This window comes from Ranitomeya variabilis, chromosome 1, assembly GCF_051348905.1.
Source record: "Ranitomeya variabilis isolate aRanVar5 chromosome 1, aRanVar5.hap1, whole genome shotgun sequence".
In the NCBI taxonomy this organism is placed as follows: Eukaryota; Metazoa; Chordata; class Amphibia; order Anura; family Dendrobatidae; genus Ranitomeya; species Ranitomeya variabilis.
In genome coordinates, this window is record NC_135232.1 from 546,409,247 (window position 1) to 546,426,550 (window position 17,304).

Sequence of the window (17,304 nt, forward strand, 5' to 3'; positions counted from 1 at the left end):
TCTGCTGAGCTGTGCATCTAATCCTATCTTGTTACTGTCGGCTGAGCTGCGTATCTAATCCTGTGCTGTGTTACTGTCTGCTGAGCTGTGTATCTAATCCTATCCTGTGTGATACTGTCTGCTTAGCTGTTTATCTAATGCTATCCTGTGTGATACTGTCAACTGAATGGGAGGGGCTATGCGGAGTGGGCGTCGCATGATACATACACACACAGAGCTTTATATAGACTAGTTGAAGAGCCCGGGCATAGTAACTAACTGTGGTTAGTTATAGCACCTCACCTCTCATTTTCCCCTCACTCGCATCATTTATTCGGTCGCCCATGACAGCACTAACTAGAGAGAGGATCAGTCCTTCAGGAACAGGAAACCTACAGATACAAAAGGATCGCATCTCTCCCACGCATCAGTTGGTTTCCTGTTCCTTAGGAGGACGGGGTTCCTACAGATACCTGGAGGATTCATCAAGATCCCAGGCCCGACCTGTCGGTTTTAGGTAGCAGGGGTCCCCTACCTCAGCCAGTGCGGGGTCCCTGGAAGCGCCACGGTGGTGCCTCCTGGCCTGCGCTCTCCAGCGTGCTGCGGCGTCTTCCGGGTCTCGTGGTGTGGCATCTCTGGGGTGGGTCGGAGGCCCGGCTGGTGACGTCCTTGGGCGGTCCTCCGGCGCGGTGCTGCGGCCTCATTGGGGGTCACAGTGGTGACGCATTGGCGGCGGGGCCTAGGGTCAGTCCCGGAAGCTGGATACCGGCCTTTTGCTCCACAATAATGCCGCAGTCGCGTGCGGGGAGATACCTTGAAAAAGCCTAGAAACACCTGCATCTAAGCTTCTGTGCGATTTTTATGATGGATGTGACAGAGGCTCCTTCTGAGCAGCAGGAGGACCAGCTGCAGCGGGCTATGGAGCAACAGATGTCTCAGAAGCCCCGTACGGTCTGACAAAAAACCCCGGAAGTGGGTAATAGCTGGAAAAGTGGTCAATCCAGCCGCAGGAGCTCCTCCAGGATGGAGAAATCAGCAGCACCGGCTGAGAGAGGTCCCCCACGTGATCCAGTATTTACTAACTTCAACACGGGTAAGAGATCTTCGTGAAAGTAAAATCGGTGATGCAGTCTCCCCCTTATTTTCTGTCTTACTAGGGGAAGAAATGTTCTGGGAAATCGAGACACAGTGGAGTGTGCCCTCTGTAGATGCCCCCTGCCAGATTCTTTCCTGAAAAAGTGATGTCAGCCTTGTGCACAGCAGACGGGGACAGGTTAAAGGGGGGGGCAGTTGGCCTCTAGATTAGATTGCAGTGCCTCATGTTTCCCCCTCCTGCAGGTAGGGGAGGAGACACCGACTTCACAATCCTGAGGGAGATTATTAGGACGGAGGTGAAGGAGTTCTTAAAGTCCCTATCTCAGGAAGGGGAAGGGGAGTGGAAGTAAAGCAAGTCTTACAGATTTCTCTCCTATCCTTGGAAGGGTTGAAGATTCCTCGGGGGCTTCTCCTTGGTCTTCTTCTGAGGAGGACTCTTGCTGGCTCTGTTTTCCCTTAGACCGCATGGACAAATTAGTAAAAGCGATCAGGTCTACAATGGGGGTGGCAGATTCCAAGCCGCAGTGTTCTGTGCAGGACTTAATGTTTGGTGGATTAGATCCAAGAAAGCATAGGTCCTTTCCACTGAGTAGTAAGATTCAGAGCCTGGTCGGCCGTGAATGGAAGAGGCCGGAAAAAAGGGGCCCCTTGCCTCCAGCATTTAAACGAAAGGTATCCCTTTGAGGATCCCATGGCGAATAGATGGGATAAAGGCCCCAAAACTGGAAGCGGCGGTAGCTAAAGCATCGAAAAAAATCTTCCCTGCCTTTTGAGGATCTGGGTTCCTTGAAGGATACTCTAGACAAAAAAGCGGACACTTTCCTTAAGGGGGCGTGGAAAATGTCAGCTGGCTCCCTGAGGCCTGCGGTGGCATCCACTTGTACAGCCAGATCCATGATGGTTTGGCTGGATCAACTGCATTCTCAGTGGAAAGAAGGAGCCCCGCAGGAGTCTATCTTGAACGCCTTACCAATAATTCAGGGGGCTGCAGCTTTCCTAGCCGACGCTTCAGAAGACTCTGTTAGGATGCGGCTAGGGCAGCAGGACTATCCAACGCGGCTCAGAGGGCACTGTGGTTAAAATGCTGGCCGGAGGATATTCAGGCCAGGTCCAGACTTTGCTTCATTCCATGTGAGGGAGAGTACCTCTTTGGTCCAGTCCTAGATGAGCTTTTAGACAAAGCAGGGGATGATAAAAAGAAATTATGCAGCTTACCGACCCCTTCCTACCGACATCCTTTCAGTATGAGAAGGTTCAATCGTAGGAGACCTTCCAGAGAACGAATTAAATGGGATGAAAGGAAGAGAAAAGGTACAGAGTTTATGTTTCGAGGCTCTTCACGGGAACATAATGAACCATCCCAGTGACTAGCGGTGCCCGTGGGGGGTAGGCTAGCGGCCTTCTACCCTGCCTGGTCTAAAATTTCCAGTAGTAATTGGATTTTGGGTCTGATCTCATCAGGACTCAAGTTAAAATTTACTTGTAATCCACGGGATAAGTTCAGGGTTACTCCCTTCCAGTCTTCTTCCTCAGAGCAGGCTGCCCTAGAATCGAAAGTCCATGAACTATATAGTAAAGAGGTCCTGTTAGAGGTTCCAGAAGCAGAGAAAGGCACAGGATTTTACTCTTCCCTATTTTTGGTTTGGAAACCGGATGGTTCCTTCAGAACCATCATTAATCTTAAATCCCTCAATTTTCTGGTAAAGCGTCCCTAAGATGAAAACTATTGGTTCAGCAATAAAATTGATGTTTGAAAACTGGTTTATGGTAGTACTAGATCTAAAGGATGCTTACTATCATGTACCTTATCAGCGTTTCGTTAAAGTGGCAGTTTCGGTCCCTCACTTCCAGTATAGGGCCCTTCCCTTTGGCCTGGCGGTCGCTCCTCGTGGGTTTACTAAGGTTGTAGCTGAAGTTATGGCACACCTACGTGAGTCCAACATCCTTATCATTCCCTACCTAGATGACTTCCTTATTATAGCTAGAACAGCCGACCATTGTCTACATCAGTTACAGAAGACAATGTCCGCTCTTGAACGCTTAGGGTGGCTACTGAATGTTGAGAAATCGCGGTTGTACAGCAAGTTTTGGGCCTAATTTTGGACTCAGAGAAACAGGTTCTGAGGGCTTCTAACAACCCTACTATGTCCTTCAGAAAAGCTATGTCCCTGTTGGGTTCCCTATCACCTTTCATCCCTGCGGTCAAAGTGGGCAGTGTTTCATACAAGGTCTCTACAAAGAGACGTCTTATTGAATGATAGAAGCCTTGGGGTTTTCTTGCAGGGTCAGCTGACTTTGTCCCGGGTTTCTGCAAAATCCCTTAGATGGTGGCTTGGGGGTTCCCTGGGGCAATAATATAACCCGTATAGTCACCATGGACGCAAGCCCTTCGGGTTGGGGGCTCATTTGGGGGAAGTCATGGTCCAGGGTCTATGGGAGCACCATGAGATAGAGAGTTCTTGTAACTTAAAAGGAATTAGAAGTCACAACAGTACAGCAGTACAACTGGCAGTTAAGAGACTCCTTGTATATCTGCAGGGTCATCACGTGCGAGTCCTTTTCAACAATCAGGTGGCAGTGGCCTATATCAACCACCAGGGCAGGACTCGTTCCACACCTCTAATGGAAACAACAGAACGCCTGTTCCAGTTAGCAGAGAGACATTGACAGCACTACATATAAAAGGAAAAAACAATACCAGGGCAGACTTTTTAAGTTGCAACTTGCTAAAGCAGGGGGAATGGTCACTAAAGAAAGCCATCTTCGGCCAGATTGTACGGAGATGTGGTCAGCCGGACATGGACCTCTTCGCTACTAGGAAGAACAGGCAAGTGAGACAATTCTGTTTTCTGGATCCCAGAGAAGGCCCGCTGGCAGTAGATGCCTTCCTGTGAAAATGGAACTTCAGTCTGGCATACGCCTTTCCTCCCTTATCCCTGTTACCTCCAAGTAGTGAAAAAGATCAGGAAGGACAAAGCAAGGATACAGTGATCGCTCCTTTTTGGCCCAAGAGGGCATGGCTCTCATGTCTCAGGACCATGTCTGTAACGGGGTCTACCAAGCTGGGGTACCTCTTTCAGTACCACCCTGTGTTTCAGGAGGTCCACTTTGCTTTGGCTGGAGTCTGAATGAAGGACGCTGGCTGGAATTCCTTGATTACATGAGAGCATATAAAAGCTGACTGATTCTCCACGTATTTCCAGTCTCACAACACTTTATTCACAGGACACAAAATATATTACACAGATACAGAGGGCAGGCCAATAGAAAAGCAGCAGGCCAGACATACAGTACATTACAATAGCCGCAGGGGGCCGGAGCCTGCCGATATTTACTGTGGGAATTACAAAGGTGGGGGGAGGACAGAAGGGGGATATCTTGTCCCCTCTGCCCAGGGGCGCAGCCTGTGGGCTGATGCATTTCACATGGAACCTATTATTCATACATATAACTGCACAACATATTCTGGGTGCTGAGTGGTTCCGTAACATGTAACAATGTCGATGTCCGATCCATTGGTGCTGGCGGAAATCCCGGCTCTCCTCTCCCAGGGCCCAGTCTACCATCTTCAGGTGGCAGGCCTCCATCTGACGGCGTGGAGTTTGAGAGGTTTCTTGCGAGAGATAGAGGTTTTTCCCCGAACTTGATAACTACTCCTCTGAAAAGTAGGAAAAAGATTACAACCAGGATCTATGCTAGGACCTGGAAGAAATGTTTACATACCACAAAGTTTAGAGCCGGGGAGGGGATTCCAATAGCTCAAATCCTGGAAATTCTTCAGAAAGGTCTGGACATGGGTCTTTCCACCAGTACCCTTAAGATACAGGTGTCAGCCCCGGAGGCTCTATTCAGTTGGGACATTGCTTGTAACTACTGGGTCAGTAGATTTATTAAAGCAGTTGGCAGGTCCAGACCCATACATGGAGCAAGGTTTATGCCGTGGGATTTAAACTTAGTACTCATGGCCTTGACAGAAGCCCCTTTTGAGCCCATCGCTTTGGCCTCTGTGAGGATACTCTCCCTTAAGGTAACCTTCCTGGTGGTATTGACATCAGCACGGAGGGTGAGTGACATCCAGGAGCTTTCTAGACTCCCGCCATATACATAGTTCCAAGATGATAGGGCAGTACTTAGGCCCGATCCAGTCTACTTGCCTAAGGTAGCTTCCAGTTTTCACAGGTCTCAGGAAATAGTTCTTCTTTCTTTTCTCCCCAACCCTACTAACCAGAAAAAAAAGGAAGCTTCATACTTTGGATGTCAGGAGATCTCTTCAGTACCTGTCGGTCACTGATTCTTGGAAGAAAGACAATGCATTGTCTCCTTTCAAAATGTTAGGAAGGGTCTTATGGTGTCTAAGAGCACGTTGGCTAGATGGATATTAGGGAAGCTATTTCTCTAACGTATATATAGAGTGGCAGGCCAACACCAGAGAAGCTGAGGGTGCATTCCACTCGATCCATTGCAGCCTCATGGGCAGAGAGATCGGAAGTCTCCATTGGCCAAATATGTAAGGCGGCTACTTTGTCTTCTCCGTCCACTTTTTACAATCATTATAGGTTAGACTTGGGTGCTTCCTCGGACCTCTCCTTCGGTATAAAGGTGCTGAAGGCTGTGATCCCTACCAAAATAGTTATTACTTCTCTCATTGGTGCGCTCATGGGGGACCGAGTAAATTCTTAGTTACTTAACGTTAACGGTATTTTTCGGAGCCCATGACAGCAACCTTACATTCCCTCCCTTTTCACGTTGGGTGTGCACTTCTTCCTCTTATAAGGTTCACTTGTGTGAAGTAGTTAGTCATTTGAGTATTGTATATATTTTTGCCATTAATCATGGTGGTCCTTCTCGAGCTCTGTAATCCAACTGATGCGTGGGAGAGGTGCCGCCCTTTTGTATCTGTAGGTTTCCTGTTCCTGAAGGGCAGATCCCCTCTCTCGTGGGTGCTGTCATGGGCTACGAAAAATACTGTTAACGGTAAGTAACTAAGACTATTCCCCCTCACACCATCTCCCCTGTATATAGTACATACCTGTATGTCCTCTCCTCCTGTATCTAGTATAAACCTGTATGTCCTCTCCTCCTGTATATAGCTGTATGTAATCTCTTCCTGTGTAAAGTATATACCTGTATATCATCTCCCCTGTATATATTATATACCCGTAGGTCATCTCCCCTTGTATATAGTATACACCTGTATGCTATCTCATGTATAAAGTATATACCTGTGTGTCATCTCCTGTATTTAGTAATTGTGTGTCATCTCCTCCTGTATCTACTATATAATTGTCTAAGGGTCACTTCCGTCTTTCTGTCTGTCCTTCTGTCTGTCACGGATATTCATTGGTTGCTGCCTCTGTCATGGAATCAAAGTCGCTGATTGGCCGTGGCAAAACGCCCACGACCATTGCCACGACCAATCAGCGACGCGCACAGTCCGGAAGAAAATGGCCGCTCCTTACTCCCCGCACTCAGTGCCCGGCGCCCGCATACACCCCTCCGGTCACCGCTCTCACAGGGTTAATGCCGGCAGTAACGGACCGCGTTATGCCGTGGGTAATGCACTCCGTTACCGCCGCTATTAACCCTGTGTGACCAAGTTTTTACTATTGACGCAGTCTATGCCGCGTCAATAGTAAAAACATCTAATGTTAAAAATAATAAAAAATCATTATATACTCACCTTCCGCCGCCTTTCCCGCTCCTCGCGATGCTCCGGCCGGTCCATGCAAGCGACACGTTCTGGTGGCAAGGATGGTCTGGGAGAAGGACCTGCCATGACGTCACGGTCATGTGACCGCGACATCACCACAAGTCCTGCGCACCTGCGCGAGAAGGACCTGCCGTGACGTCACGGTCACGTGACAGCGACGACATCACACCCTGGGACCGGAAGCTGCCGCCTGCACCCCACACAGGCGACAGAACTACAACGCGCCTGCGGAAGGTGAGTATATGTTTATTTTTTAAACCTGTGACATACGTGGCTGGGCAATATACTACGTAGCTGGGCAATATACTACGTGACTGCCCAATATACGTCGCTGTGCAATATACTACGTGGCTCTGTGCAGTATCCTACGTCACTGGGCAATATACTACGTGGCTCTGTGCTGTATACTACGTCGCTGGGCAATATACTACGTGTCTGGGCAATATACTACGTGGCTGGGCAATATACTACGTGGCTGGGCAATATACTACGTGGCTGGGCAATATACTACGTGGCTGGGCAATATACTACATGGTCATACATATTCTAGAATACCCGATGCGTTAGAATCGGGCCACCATCTACTATAGTATATACCTGTGTCACCTCCTCCTGTATATAGTATATACCTGTGTTTCATCTCCTCCTGTATATAGTATATACCTGTGTGTCATCTCCTCCTGTATATAGTATTTACCTGTGTGTCATCTCCTCCTGTATATAGTATTTACTTGTGTGTCATCTCCTCCTGTATATACCTGTATGTCATCTCATGTATATAGTATATACCTGTGTCATCTCCTCCAGTATATAGCATATACCTGTGTCATCTACTCCTGTATATAGCATCTACAGTACAGACCAAAAGTTTGGACACACCTTCTCATTTAAAGATTTTTATGTATTTTCATGACTATAAAAATTGTACATTCACACTGAAGGCATCAAAACTATGAATTAACACATGTGGAATTATATACTTAACAAAAAAGTGTGAAACAACTGAAATTATGTCTTATATTCTAGGTTCTTCAAAGTAGCCACCTTTTGCTTTGATGACTGCTTTGCACACTCTTGGCATTCTCTTGATGAGCTTCAAGAGGTAGTCACCGAGAATGGTTTTCACTTCACAGGTGTGCCCTGTCAGGTTTAATAAGTGGGATTTCTTGCCTTATAAATGGGGTTGGGACCATCACTTGTGTTGAGCAGAAGTCTGGTGGATACACAGCTGATCGTCCTACTGAATAGACTGTTATAATTTGTATTATGGCAAGAAAAAAGCAGCTAAGTAAAGAAAAACGAGTGGCCATCATTACTTTAAGAAATGAAGGTCAGTCAGTCCAAAAAATTGGGCAAACTTTGAAAGTGTCCCCAAGTGCAGTGGCAAAAACCATCAAGCACTACAAAGAAACTGGCCCACATGAGGACCGCCCCAGGAAAGGAAGGCCAAGAGTCACCTCTGCTTCTGAGGATAAGTTTATCCGAGTCACCAGCCTCAGAAATCGCAGGTTAACAGCAGCTCAGATTAGAGACCAGGTCAATGCCACACAGAGTTCTAGCAGCAGACACACCTCTACAACAACTGTTAAGAGGAGACTGTGCAGCAGGCCTTCATGGTAAAATAGCTGCTAGGAAACCACTGCTAAGGACAGGCAACAAGCAGAAGAGACTTGTTTGGGCTAAAGAACACAAGGAATGGACATTAGACCAGTGGAAATCTGTGCTTTGGTCTGATGAGTCCAAATTTGAGATCTTTGGTTCCAACCACCGTGTCTTTGTGCGACGCAGAAAAGGTGAACGGATGGACTATACATGTCTGGTCCGTACTGTGAAGCAGGGAGGAAGTGTGATTGTGTGGGGGTGCTTTGCTGGTGACACTGTTGGGGATTTACTCAAAATTGAAGGCATACTGAACCAGCATGGCTACCACAGCATTTTGCAGCGGCATGCTATTCTATCCGCTTTGTGTTTAGTTGGACCATCATTTATTTTTCAACAGGACAATGACCCCAAACACACCTCCAGGCTGTGTAAGGGCTATTTGACCAAGAAGTAGAGTGATGGGGTGCTACGCCAGATGACCTGGCCTCCACAGTCACCAGACCTGAACCCAAATCGAGATGGTTTGGGGTGAGCTGGACCGTAGAGTGAAGGCAAAAGGGCCAACAAGTGCTAAGCATCTCTGGGAACTCCTTCAAGGTTGTTGGAAGACCATTTCCGGTGACTACCTCTTGAAGCTCATCAAGAGAATGCCAAGAGTGTGCAAAGCAGTCATCAAAGCAAAAGGTGGCTACTTTGAAGAACCTAGAATATAAGATATATTTTCAGTTGTTTCACACTTTGAATTAACACATGTGGAATTATATACTTAACATAGTTTTGATGCCTTCATTGTGAATATACAATTTTTATAGTCTTCATGAAAATACAGAAAAATCTTTAAATCAGAAGGTGTGTCCAAACTTTTGGTCTGTACTGAACCTGTATGTCATCTGCTCCTGAATATAGTATATACGTTATTTGGTCAGTATTTTTAAGCTATAACTTGGAGTAAAACAACTTGGAGTAAAACAATAAGAGGAAACGTTTATTAAAAACATGTCACCACTTCTGTATTTTTCTCCCACTCGTGGTTTTGGCTTATAAATACTAGGGCATAATATGTAATCTCCCTTGTATATAGTATATACCTACTGTATGTCATCTCCCCTGTATATAGTATATACCTGTATATCATCTCCTCCTGTATATAGTATATACCTGTAGGTCATCTCTCCTGTATATAGTATATACCTGTATGTCATCTCTCCTGTATAGTATATACCAGTAGGTCATCTCCCCTGTATATAGCATATAGTTCAAGTAGAAGATTGATAGCATCAGAGACCGTTTTGGTCGACAACCCCCAGAGCCCTTCCTCCCAACTGCCCAGCCCCCCACCTCCAAAACCAACTTCTCTACCATTACAGATGATCGACTCCCAAGTCTACTCTGAAGATCACATCTCATCACCTGTGCACTTGACCCGATCCCATCCCACTTCATCCCAAACCTAGCCACAGTCTTCATCCAAAACCTAACCCATCTCTTCAACGTATCACTAACAACTGGAGTTTTCCCTTCAAGCTTTAAACATGCCTCAATACACCTGTCCTCAAAAAACCCTCTCTTGACCCATCCTCTGTATCGAGCTATCGCCCTATATCACTTCTCCCCTATGCCTCAAAACTACTGGAACAACACGTCCATCTTGAACTGTCCTCCCACCTCTCTTTTTGCCCCCTCTTTGACCGCTTACAATCTGGTGTCTGGTCACACCACTCCACTGAAACTGCCCTAACTAAGGTCACCAATGACCTATTAACCGCCAAGAGCAAGCGACACTACTCTGTCCCCCTCCTCCTGGACCTGTCCTCTGCCTGACACAGTTGACCATTCCCTACTACTACAGACACTCTCATCCCTTGGCATCACAGACTTGGCCCTATCCTGGATCTCTTCATACCTAACAGACAGGACATTCAGCGTCTCCCACTCACACACCACCTCCTCACCTCACCCCCATCTGTCGGAGTCCTGCAAGGTTCAGTTCTAGGGCCCCTGCTCTTCTCCATTTACACCTTTGGCCTGGGACAGCTCATAGAATCTCACGGCTTTCAGTATCACCTCTATGCTGATGACACACAGATCTACATCTCTGGACCAGATATCACCACCCTACTAACCAGAATCCCTCAATGTATGTCCGCTATTTCGTCCTTCTTCTCCGCTAGATTTCTAAACCTTGACATGGACAAAACAGAATTCATCATCTTTCCCCCATCTCTCGTGACCCCCCCCCCCCCCCCCCCCACGATCCTATTCATTACAGTATAACGGCTGCCTACTTTCCCAGTCCCACAAGCTCGCTGCCTTGGGGTAATCCTTGACACTGATCTCTCCTTCAAACCACATATCCAAGCCCTTTCCACTTCCTGCCGCCTTCACCTCAATAATAGTTCACGGGTCCGTACATTCCTAAACCATGAATCTGCAAAAACCCTAGTCCATGCCCTCATCATCTCCCGCCTTGACTACCGCAACCTCCTGCTCTGTGGCCTCCCCGCTATCACTCTTCCACCCCTCCAATCTATTCTAAACTCTGCTGCCCGACTAATCCACCTGTCCCCCGCTATTCCCCGGCCTCTCCCCTCTGTCAATCCCTTCACTGGCTCCCCATTGCCTAGAGACTCCAGTACAAAACCCTAACCATGACATACAAAGCCATCCACAACCTGTCTCCTCCATACATCTGTGACATCGTCTCCCAGTACTTACCTGTACGCAACCTCCGATCCTCACAAGATCTCCTTCTCTACTCCCCTTTTATCTCCTCTTCCCACAATCACATACAAGATTTCTCTCGCCCATCACCCCTACTCTGGAACTCTCTACCACAACATATCAGACTCTCGCCTAGCATCAAAACCTCCAAAAAGAACCTGAAGACCCACCTCTTCCGACAAGCCTACAACCTGCAGTATCCACCGATCGACCAAACCGCTGCACGACCAGCTCTGCCCTCACCTATTGTATCCTCACCCATCTCTTGTAGATTGTGAGCCCCTGCGGGCACGGTCCTCTCCTACTGTACCAGTCGTGACTTGTATTGTTTAAGATTATTGTACTTGTTTTTATTATGCATACCCCTCCTCACATGTAGAGCGCCATGGAATAAATGGCGTTATGTACCTGTAGGTCATCTCCTCCTGTAAATAGTATATACCTGTATGTCATCTCCCCTGTATATAGTATATACCTGTATGTCATCTCCCCTGTATATACCTGTATGTCATCTCCGCTGTATATAGTACATACCTGTGTGTCATCTCCTGTATTAGGCTGGGTTCACACTGCGTTACACCGCGACATAATGCAGTCCGTTAACGCCGCCATTAAGTCCTATGTCGGACGCATCGCTAGCGCACGCCCGCAATGGGCGTGCGCTAGTGATGTGCCGTCATTGAGTGACGGACCCTGGGACGCGGGCTGCGTTTCCGGGTCTGTCACTGCTAGCGCAGATAGAGCATCTGCTAGCTCTATCTGCGCTAGCGTGACGACATATCGGCAGCCTGTTAACGCATGTGTTGAACGGGCTGCTGTTATCACAATGTGAACCTAGCCTTAGACCTCATTCACACATTATTTGGTCAGTATTTTTACCTCTGTTTTACTCCAAGTTTTAGCTTACAAATACAATCAGAGAAAAAGTATATTAGAAACATCTCACCACTTCCGTGTTTTTCTCACACTCGTTGTTTTGGCTTATAAATAGTGAGATAAATTATGTAATCTCCCCGGTATATAGTATGTACCTGTATGTCATCTCCTCCTGTATATACAGTGTGTCCGTAAAGTCATGATGCACTTTTGGTGCCCTTTCTCTGGCCCAATCATATCAGACCTGTTCATGAGGAGAGATAACAATAACCAATCAAACAACACAAACTCATTTAAGCTGTTGCTGATCCCCCAGTCAGATTAACCCCTAATAATCAGAGTTCAGTTTAATACACTGCCAGGTCTGTAACATCGTGCAACCACAAGCTTATGCGAGCAGTGTGGTTTTCCATGCCAGTCGAGATGTGGACGGTACAGAGGAAAGTTCAGTGTGTTCTGTGAGATCAACAATGATTCAAGATTTTTGCAGAAGATTGTGTTTAGCGATGAGGCGACCTTCCAAGTCTGTGGACATGTTCATCGCCATAACGTCAGAATATGGGCTGCTGAACATCCTCATGCCTATGTTGAGTATGAACTTAACACCCCTAAAGTGAAAGTGTGGTGTGGCCTGATGCATGATAAGGTGATAGGCCCATTTTTTTCGCGGAGCGGTCTGTGACAGCAAACACGTATCTTGACATGTTGGAATTGTATGCAGTGCCACAATTTCCAGAAGGTGTCATCTTTCAACAGGACGGCGCTCCTCCACACTATGCCACCATGGTTTGTGAGTTTCTGGATTTAACATTCCCCCAGTGGTGGATAGGCAGAGCCATGGCCATGGCCACCACGATCCCAGAATCTAACGCCCTTAGACTTTTACAGTTATGTGAAGCAACATGTGTACACGTATCAACGACATTAACCCATTCACAACATGCCCCGTACTAGTACGGCGCATGTCGTGTCTCCCCCTTTGATTTGGGCTCCGGCGCTGAGCCCACATCAAAGTCACGACATGTCAGCTGTTTTGTACAGCTGACATGGGCGCGCAATAGCAGCAGGTGGAATCGCGATCCACCTGCCTCTATTAACCAGTTAAATGCCGCTGTCAAACGCTGACAGCGGCATTTAACTACCGATTCCGGCCGCGCAGCCGGAAATGCGAGCATCGCCGACCTCCGTCACATGATCGGGGGTCAGCGATGCATCTGCATAGTAACCAGAAGTCTCCTTGAGACCTCTATGGTTACTGATACCAGCTTGCTGTGAGTGCCACCATCTGGTCGGCGTTCATAGCAAGCCTGCAATTCAGCTACATAGGAGCGATCTGACCATCGCTGCTATGTGGCAGAGGCGATCAGGCTATGCCAGCTTCTAGCCTCCCATGGAGGCTATTGAAGCATGGCAAAAGTTTAAAAAAAAAAAAAAAAAAAGTTTAAATCACCCCTCTTTCACCCCATCGAAAATAAAAAAAATAAAAAAAAAATAAAAAATCAAACATACACAAATTTGGTATCGCCACTTTTTTTGGTCGCCGCGACATTGCATTAAAATGCAATAACGGACGAACAAAAGAACGTATCTGCACAAAAATGGTATCATTAAAAATGTCAGCTCGGCATGTAAAAAATAAGCCCTCAACTGACCATAGATCCCGAAAAATGGAGATGCTACGTGTATCGGAAAATGGCGCTTTTTTTTTTTAGCAAAGTTTTGAATTTTTTTTCACCACTTAGATAAAAAATAACCTAGACATGTTTGGTGTCTATGAACCCGTAATGACCAGGAGAACTACAGGTCAGTTTTAGCATTTAGTGAACCTAGCAAAAAAGCCAAACAAAAAACAAGTATGGGATTGCACTTTTTTTGCAATTTCACCACACTTGGAATTTTTTTCCCGTTTTCTAGTACAAGACATGGTAAAACTAATGGTGTTGTTCAAAAGTACAACTCGTACCACAAAAAATAAGCCCTCACATGGCTATATTGATGGAAAAATAAAGTTATGGCTCTGGGAAGGAGGGGAGCGAAAAACGAAAACGCAAAAAGGCTGTGTCTTGAAGGGGTTAAAGGGAACCTGTCACCCCCAAAATCGAAGGTGAGCTAAGCCCACCAGCATCAGGGGCTTATCTACAGCATTCTCAAAACTATTGACACCCCTGCAATTCTGTCAGATAATACACAGTTTCTTCCTGAAAATGATTGCAAACACAAACTCTTTGGTATTATTATCTTCATTTAAATGTGTGTTAAATGAAAAAACACAAAAGAGAATGAAGCAAAACATTGATCATTTCACACAAAACTCAAAAAAATGGGCCAGACAAAAGTATTGGCACCCTCAGCCTTACATTTAGTTATTGTGCCTTGCATTACTCCCTTTGGGTGTTATTGTTCTGAATTGAATTTACACTATTTGTTTTTGTTTTACTGATTTTTTTCTGGTTATTTTTCCATTTTTTTCTTTTTTCTACGGGTATCAGTGATGTATTGGGGACATTATCTTTTGTCTATCCTATATTTGTAGGGATTGTGAGGGACCCTATGGTCAGCCACCATTGAGTGCGGGCACCTACCGCAGCAAATTAGGGTGTCTACCTCCACTGTCAGGCAGTTGGTATCATAGGCATTGTACCTTAGGACTCACCAGTTTTCCTTGAGTGTAGGTATTTACTAGGGAAAAAAAAGCGTGAGCCGTCGAGGAGTGGGGGCACCTACCGCAGTAAATTAGGGTGCCAACCTCCACTGTCAGGCAGGACTCATTATAGTATGATATAGGGTGGTATAGGTACATTGAATGCCTTCTTACCTCTTTTAAACTATCTTGACAAATATAGTCTTTTTTAACTGTCTTAATAAAAGTGAAATTTTAGGGATCCTTGTTCTTTTTCTTTGGTTTACCACCTTAGAAGTCTCCAGTGCTTTCTCTCAAACCATATTCTAGTGCTTTTTGAAGTGTGTTTTGGGTCATTGTCCTGCTGGAAGACTCATGACCTCTGAGGGAGACCTAGCTTTTTCACACTGGGCCCTACATTATGCTGCAAAATTTGTTGGTAGTCTTCAGACTTCATAATGCCATGCACACGGTCAAGCAGTCCAGTGCCAGAGGCAGCAAAGCAACCCCAAAACATCAGGGAACCTCCACCATGTTTGACTGTAGGGACCGTGTTCTTTTCTTTGAATGCCTCTTTTTTTCTCCTGTAAACTCTATGTTGATGCCTTTGCCCAAAAAGCTCTACTTTTGTCTGATCTGACCAGAGAACATTCTTCCAAAACGTTTTAGGCTTTTTCAGGTAAGTTTTGGCAATCTCCAGCCTGGCTTTTTTATGTCTCGGGGTAAGAAGTGGGGTCTTCTTGGGTCTCCTACCATACAGTCCCTTTTCATTCAGATGCCGACGGATAGTAAGGGTTGACACTGTTGTACCCTCAGACTGCAGGGCAGCTTGAACTTGTTTGGATGTTAGTCGAGGTTCTTTATCCAACATCCGCACAATCTTGTGTTGAAATCTCTTGTCAATTTTTCTTTTCCGCCCACATCTAGGGAGGTTAGCCACAGTGCCATGGGCTTTAAACTTCTTGATGACACTGCGCACGGTAGACACAGGAACATTCAGGTCTTTGGAGATGGACTTGTAGCCTTGAGATTGCTCATGCTTCCTCACAATTTGGTTTCTCAAGTCCTCAGACAGTTCTTTGGTCTTCTTTCTTTTCTCCATGCTCAATGTGGTACACACAAGGACACAGGTTGAGTCAAGTTTAGGGTATGTGTCCACGTTCAGGATTGCATCAGGATTTGGTCAGGATTTTCCATCAGTATTTGTAAGCCAAAACCAGGAGTGGGTGCATATGTTTCTATTATACTTTTCCTCTGATTGTTCCACTCCTGGTTTTGGCTTACAAATATTGATGGAAAATCCTGACCAAATCCTGATGCAATCTTGAACGTGGACACATACCCTTAATCCATGTCAACTGGCTGCAAGTGTCATTTAGTTATTGCCAACACCTGTGCCACCGGTAAGTTACAGGTGCTGTTAATTACACAAATTAGAGAAGCATCACATGATTTTTCGAACAGTGCTAATACTTTTGTCCACCCCCTTTTTTATGTTTGGTGTGGAATTCTATCCAATTTGGCTTTATGACAATTTTTTTTTAATGTTTTTTCATTTAAGACAAATTAAATGAAGATAATAATGCCAAAGAATTTGTGTTTGCAATCATTTTCAGGAAGAAAGTGAGTATTATCTGACAGAATTGCAGGGGTGTCAATATTTTTGGCCACAACTGTACGCGTGTCATCTCCCCAGCATATAGTGTACTAGCTATTGAACTCGTTCTATGCCTGGGTGGCGAGCATTTACAGTTATATGAAAAAGTTTGGGCACCCCTATTAATCTTAAGCTTAATGTTTTATAAAAATTGTTGTTTTTTTTTGTAACAGCTATTTCAGTTTCATATATCTAATAACTGTTGGACACAGTAATGTTTCTGCCTTGAAATGAGGTTTATTATACTAACAGAAAATGTGCAATCTGCATTCAAACAAAATTTGACAGGTGCATAAGTATGGGCACCTCACCAGAAAAGCTTTAATCTACTTACTGGTAGCGGCATTTTTCGGAGGCCCATGACAGCACTACGAGAGAGGGGATCTGCCCTTCAGGAACAGGAAACCTACAGATACAAAAGGGCGGCACCTCTCCCATGCATCAGTTGTATTTCAGAGCCCGAGAGGACTACCGCGGTTAGTGGCACACAAAAAATACATTATATACAGTTTATATACAAAAATATCCTATTGCACTAGATACCACACGTGAGATCCATATATTCCATTATATATTATAGGAAGTGCAACCCCCACGTGAATAGGGAGGGAACTAAGGGTGCTGTCATGGGCCTCCGAAAAATGCCGCTACCAGTAACCAGTAAGTAGCTTAATGCTTTATTCAGACTCCCATGACAGCACTACGAGAGATTTACAGAGATGTAAGCTACCTTAGGGAGGGACTATAGCTTGTAGCACCCTTAACCCGAAGGTGAGATCAGAGGAGGACCCCAAGTCCAACCGATAGTGTTTGAAAAAGGTGGAAGGGGATGACCATGTGGCCGCCTTACATATCTGGTCGATTGACACTCCAGATCTTTCCGCCCAGGATGTAGCCATGGCCCGGGTGGAATGCGCCCTCAGATTCTGCGGAGTCAGACCCCCACCTGCAGTATAAGCCAGAGAGATAGCCTCCCTAATCCACTTTGCTAGTGTGTACTTCGATACTCTAAAGGTACCGTCACACTCAGCGACGCTGCAGCGA

The 17,304-nt window shown here is 45.9% G+C and overlaps 1 protein-coding gene across 8 annotated transcripts in view; it reads right to left on the bottom strand.

Annotated features, from left to right (window-relative positions):
- GATAD2B (GATA zinc finger domain containing 2B) overlaps nt 1–17,304 on the bottom strand; it is a 105,759-nt gene that overhangs the window by 16,205 nt on the left and 72,250 nt on the right. Inside the window, exon 1 of one of the 8 annotated variants that reach the window (XM_077255056.1) lies at nt 12,139–12,227. The exons of 6 other annotated variants lie outside the window; for them this stretch is intronic. In XM_077255056.1, the coding sequence (XP_077111171.1) occupies nt 12,139–12,149 (11 nt within the window). In that variant the 5' untranslated portion in view covers nt 12,150–12,227. Of the gene's footprint in view, nt 1–12,138; nt 12,228–17,304 lie in introns of those variants that run through there. One more of the 8 variants, XM_077255083.1, reaches the window with a different exon arrangement.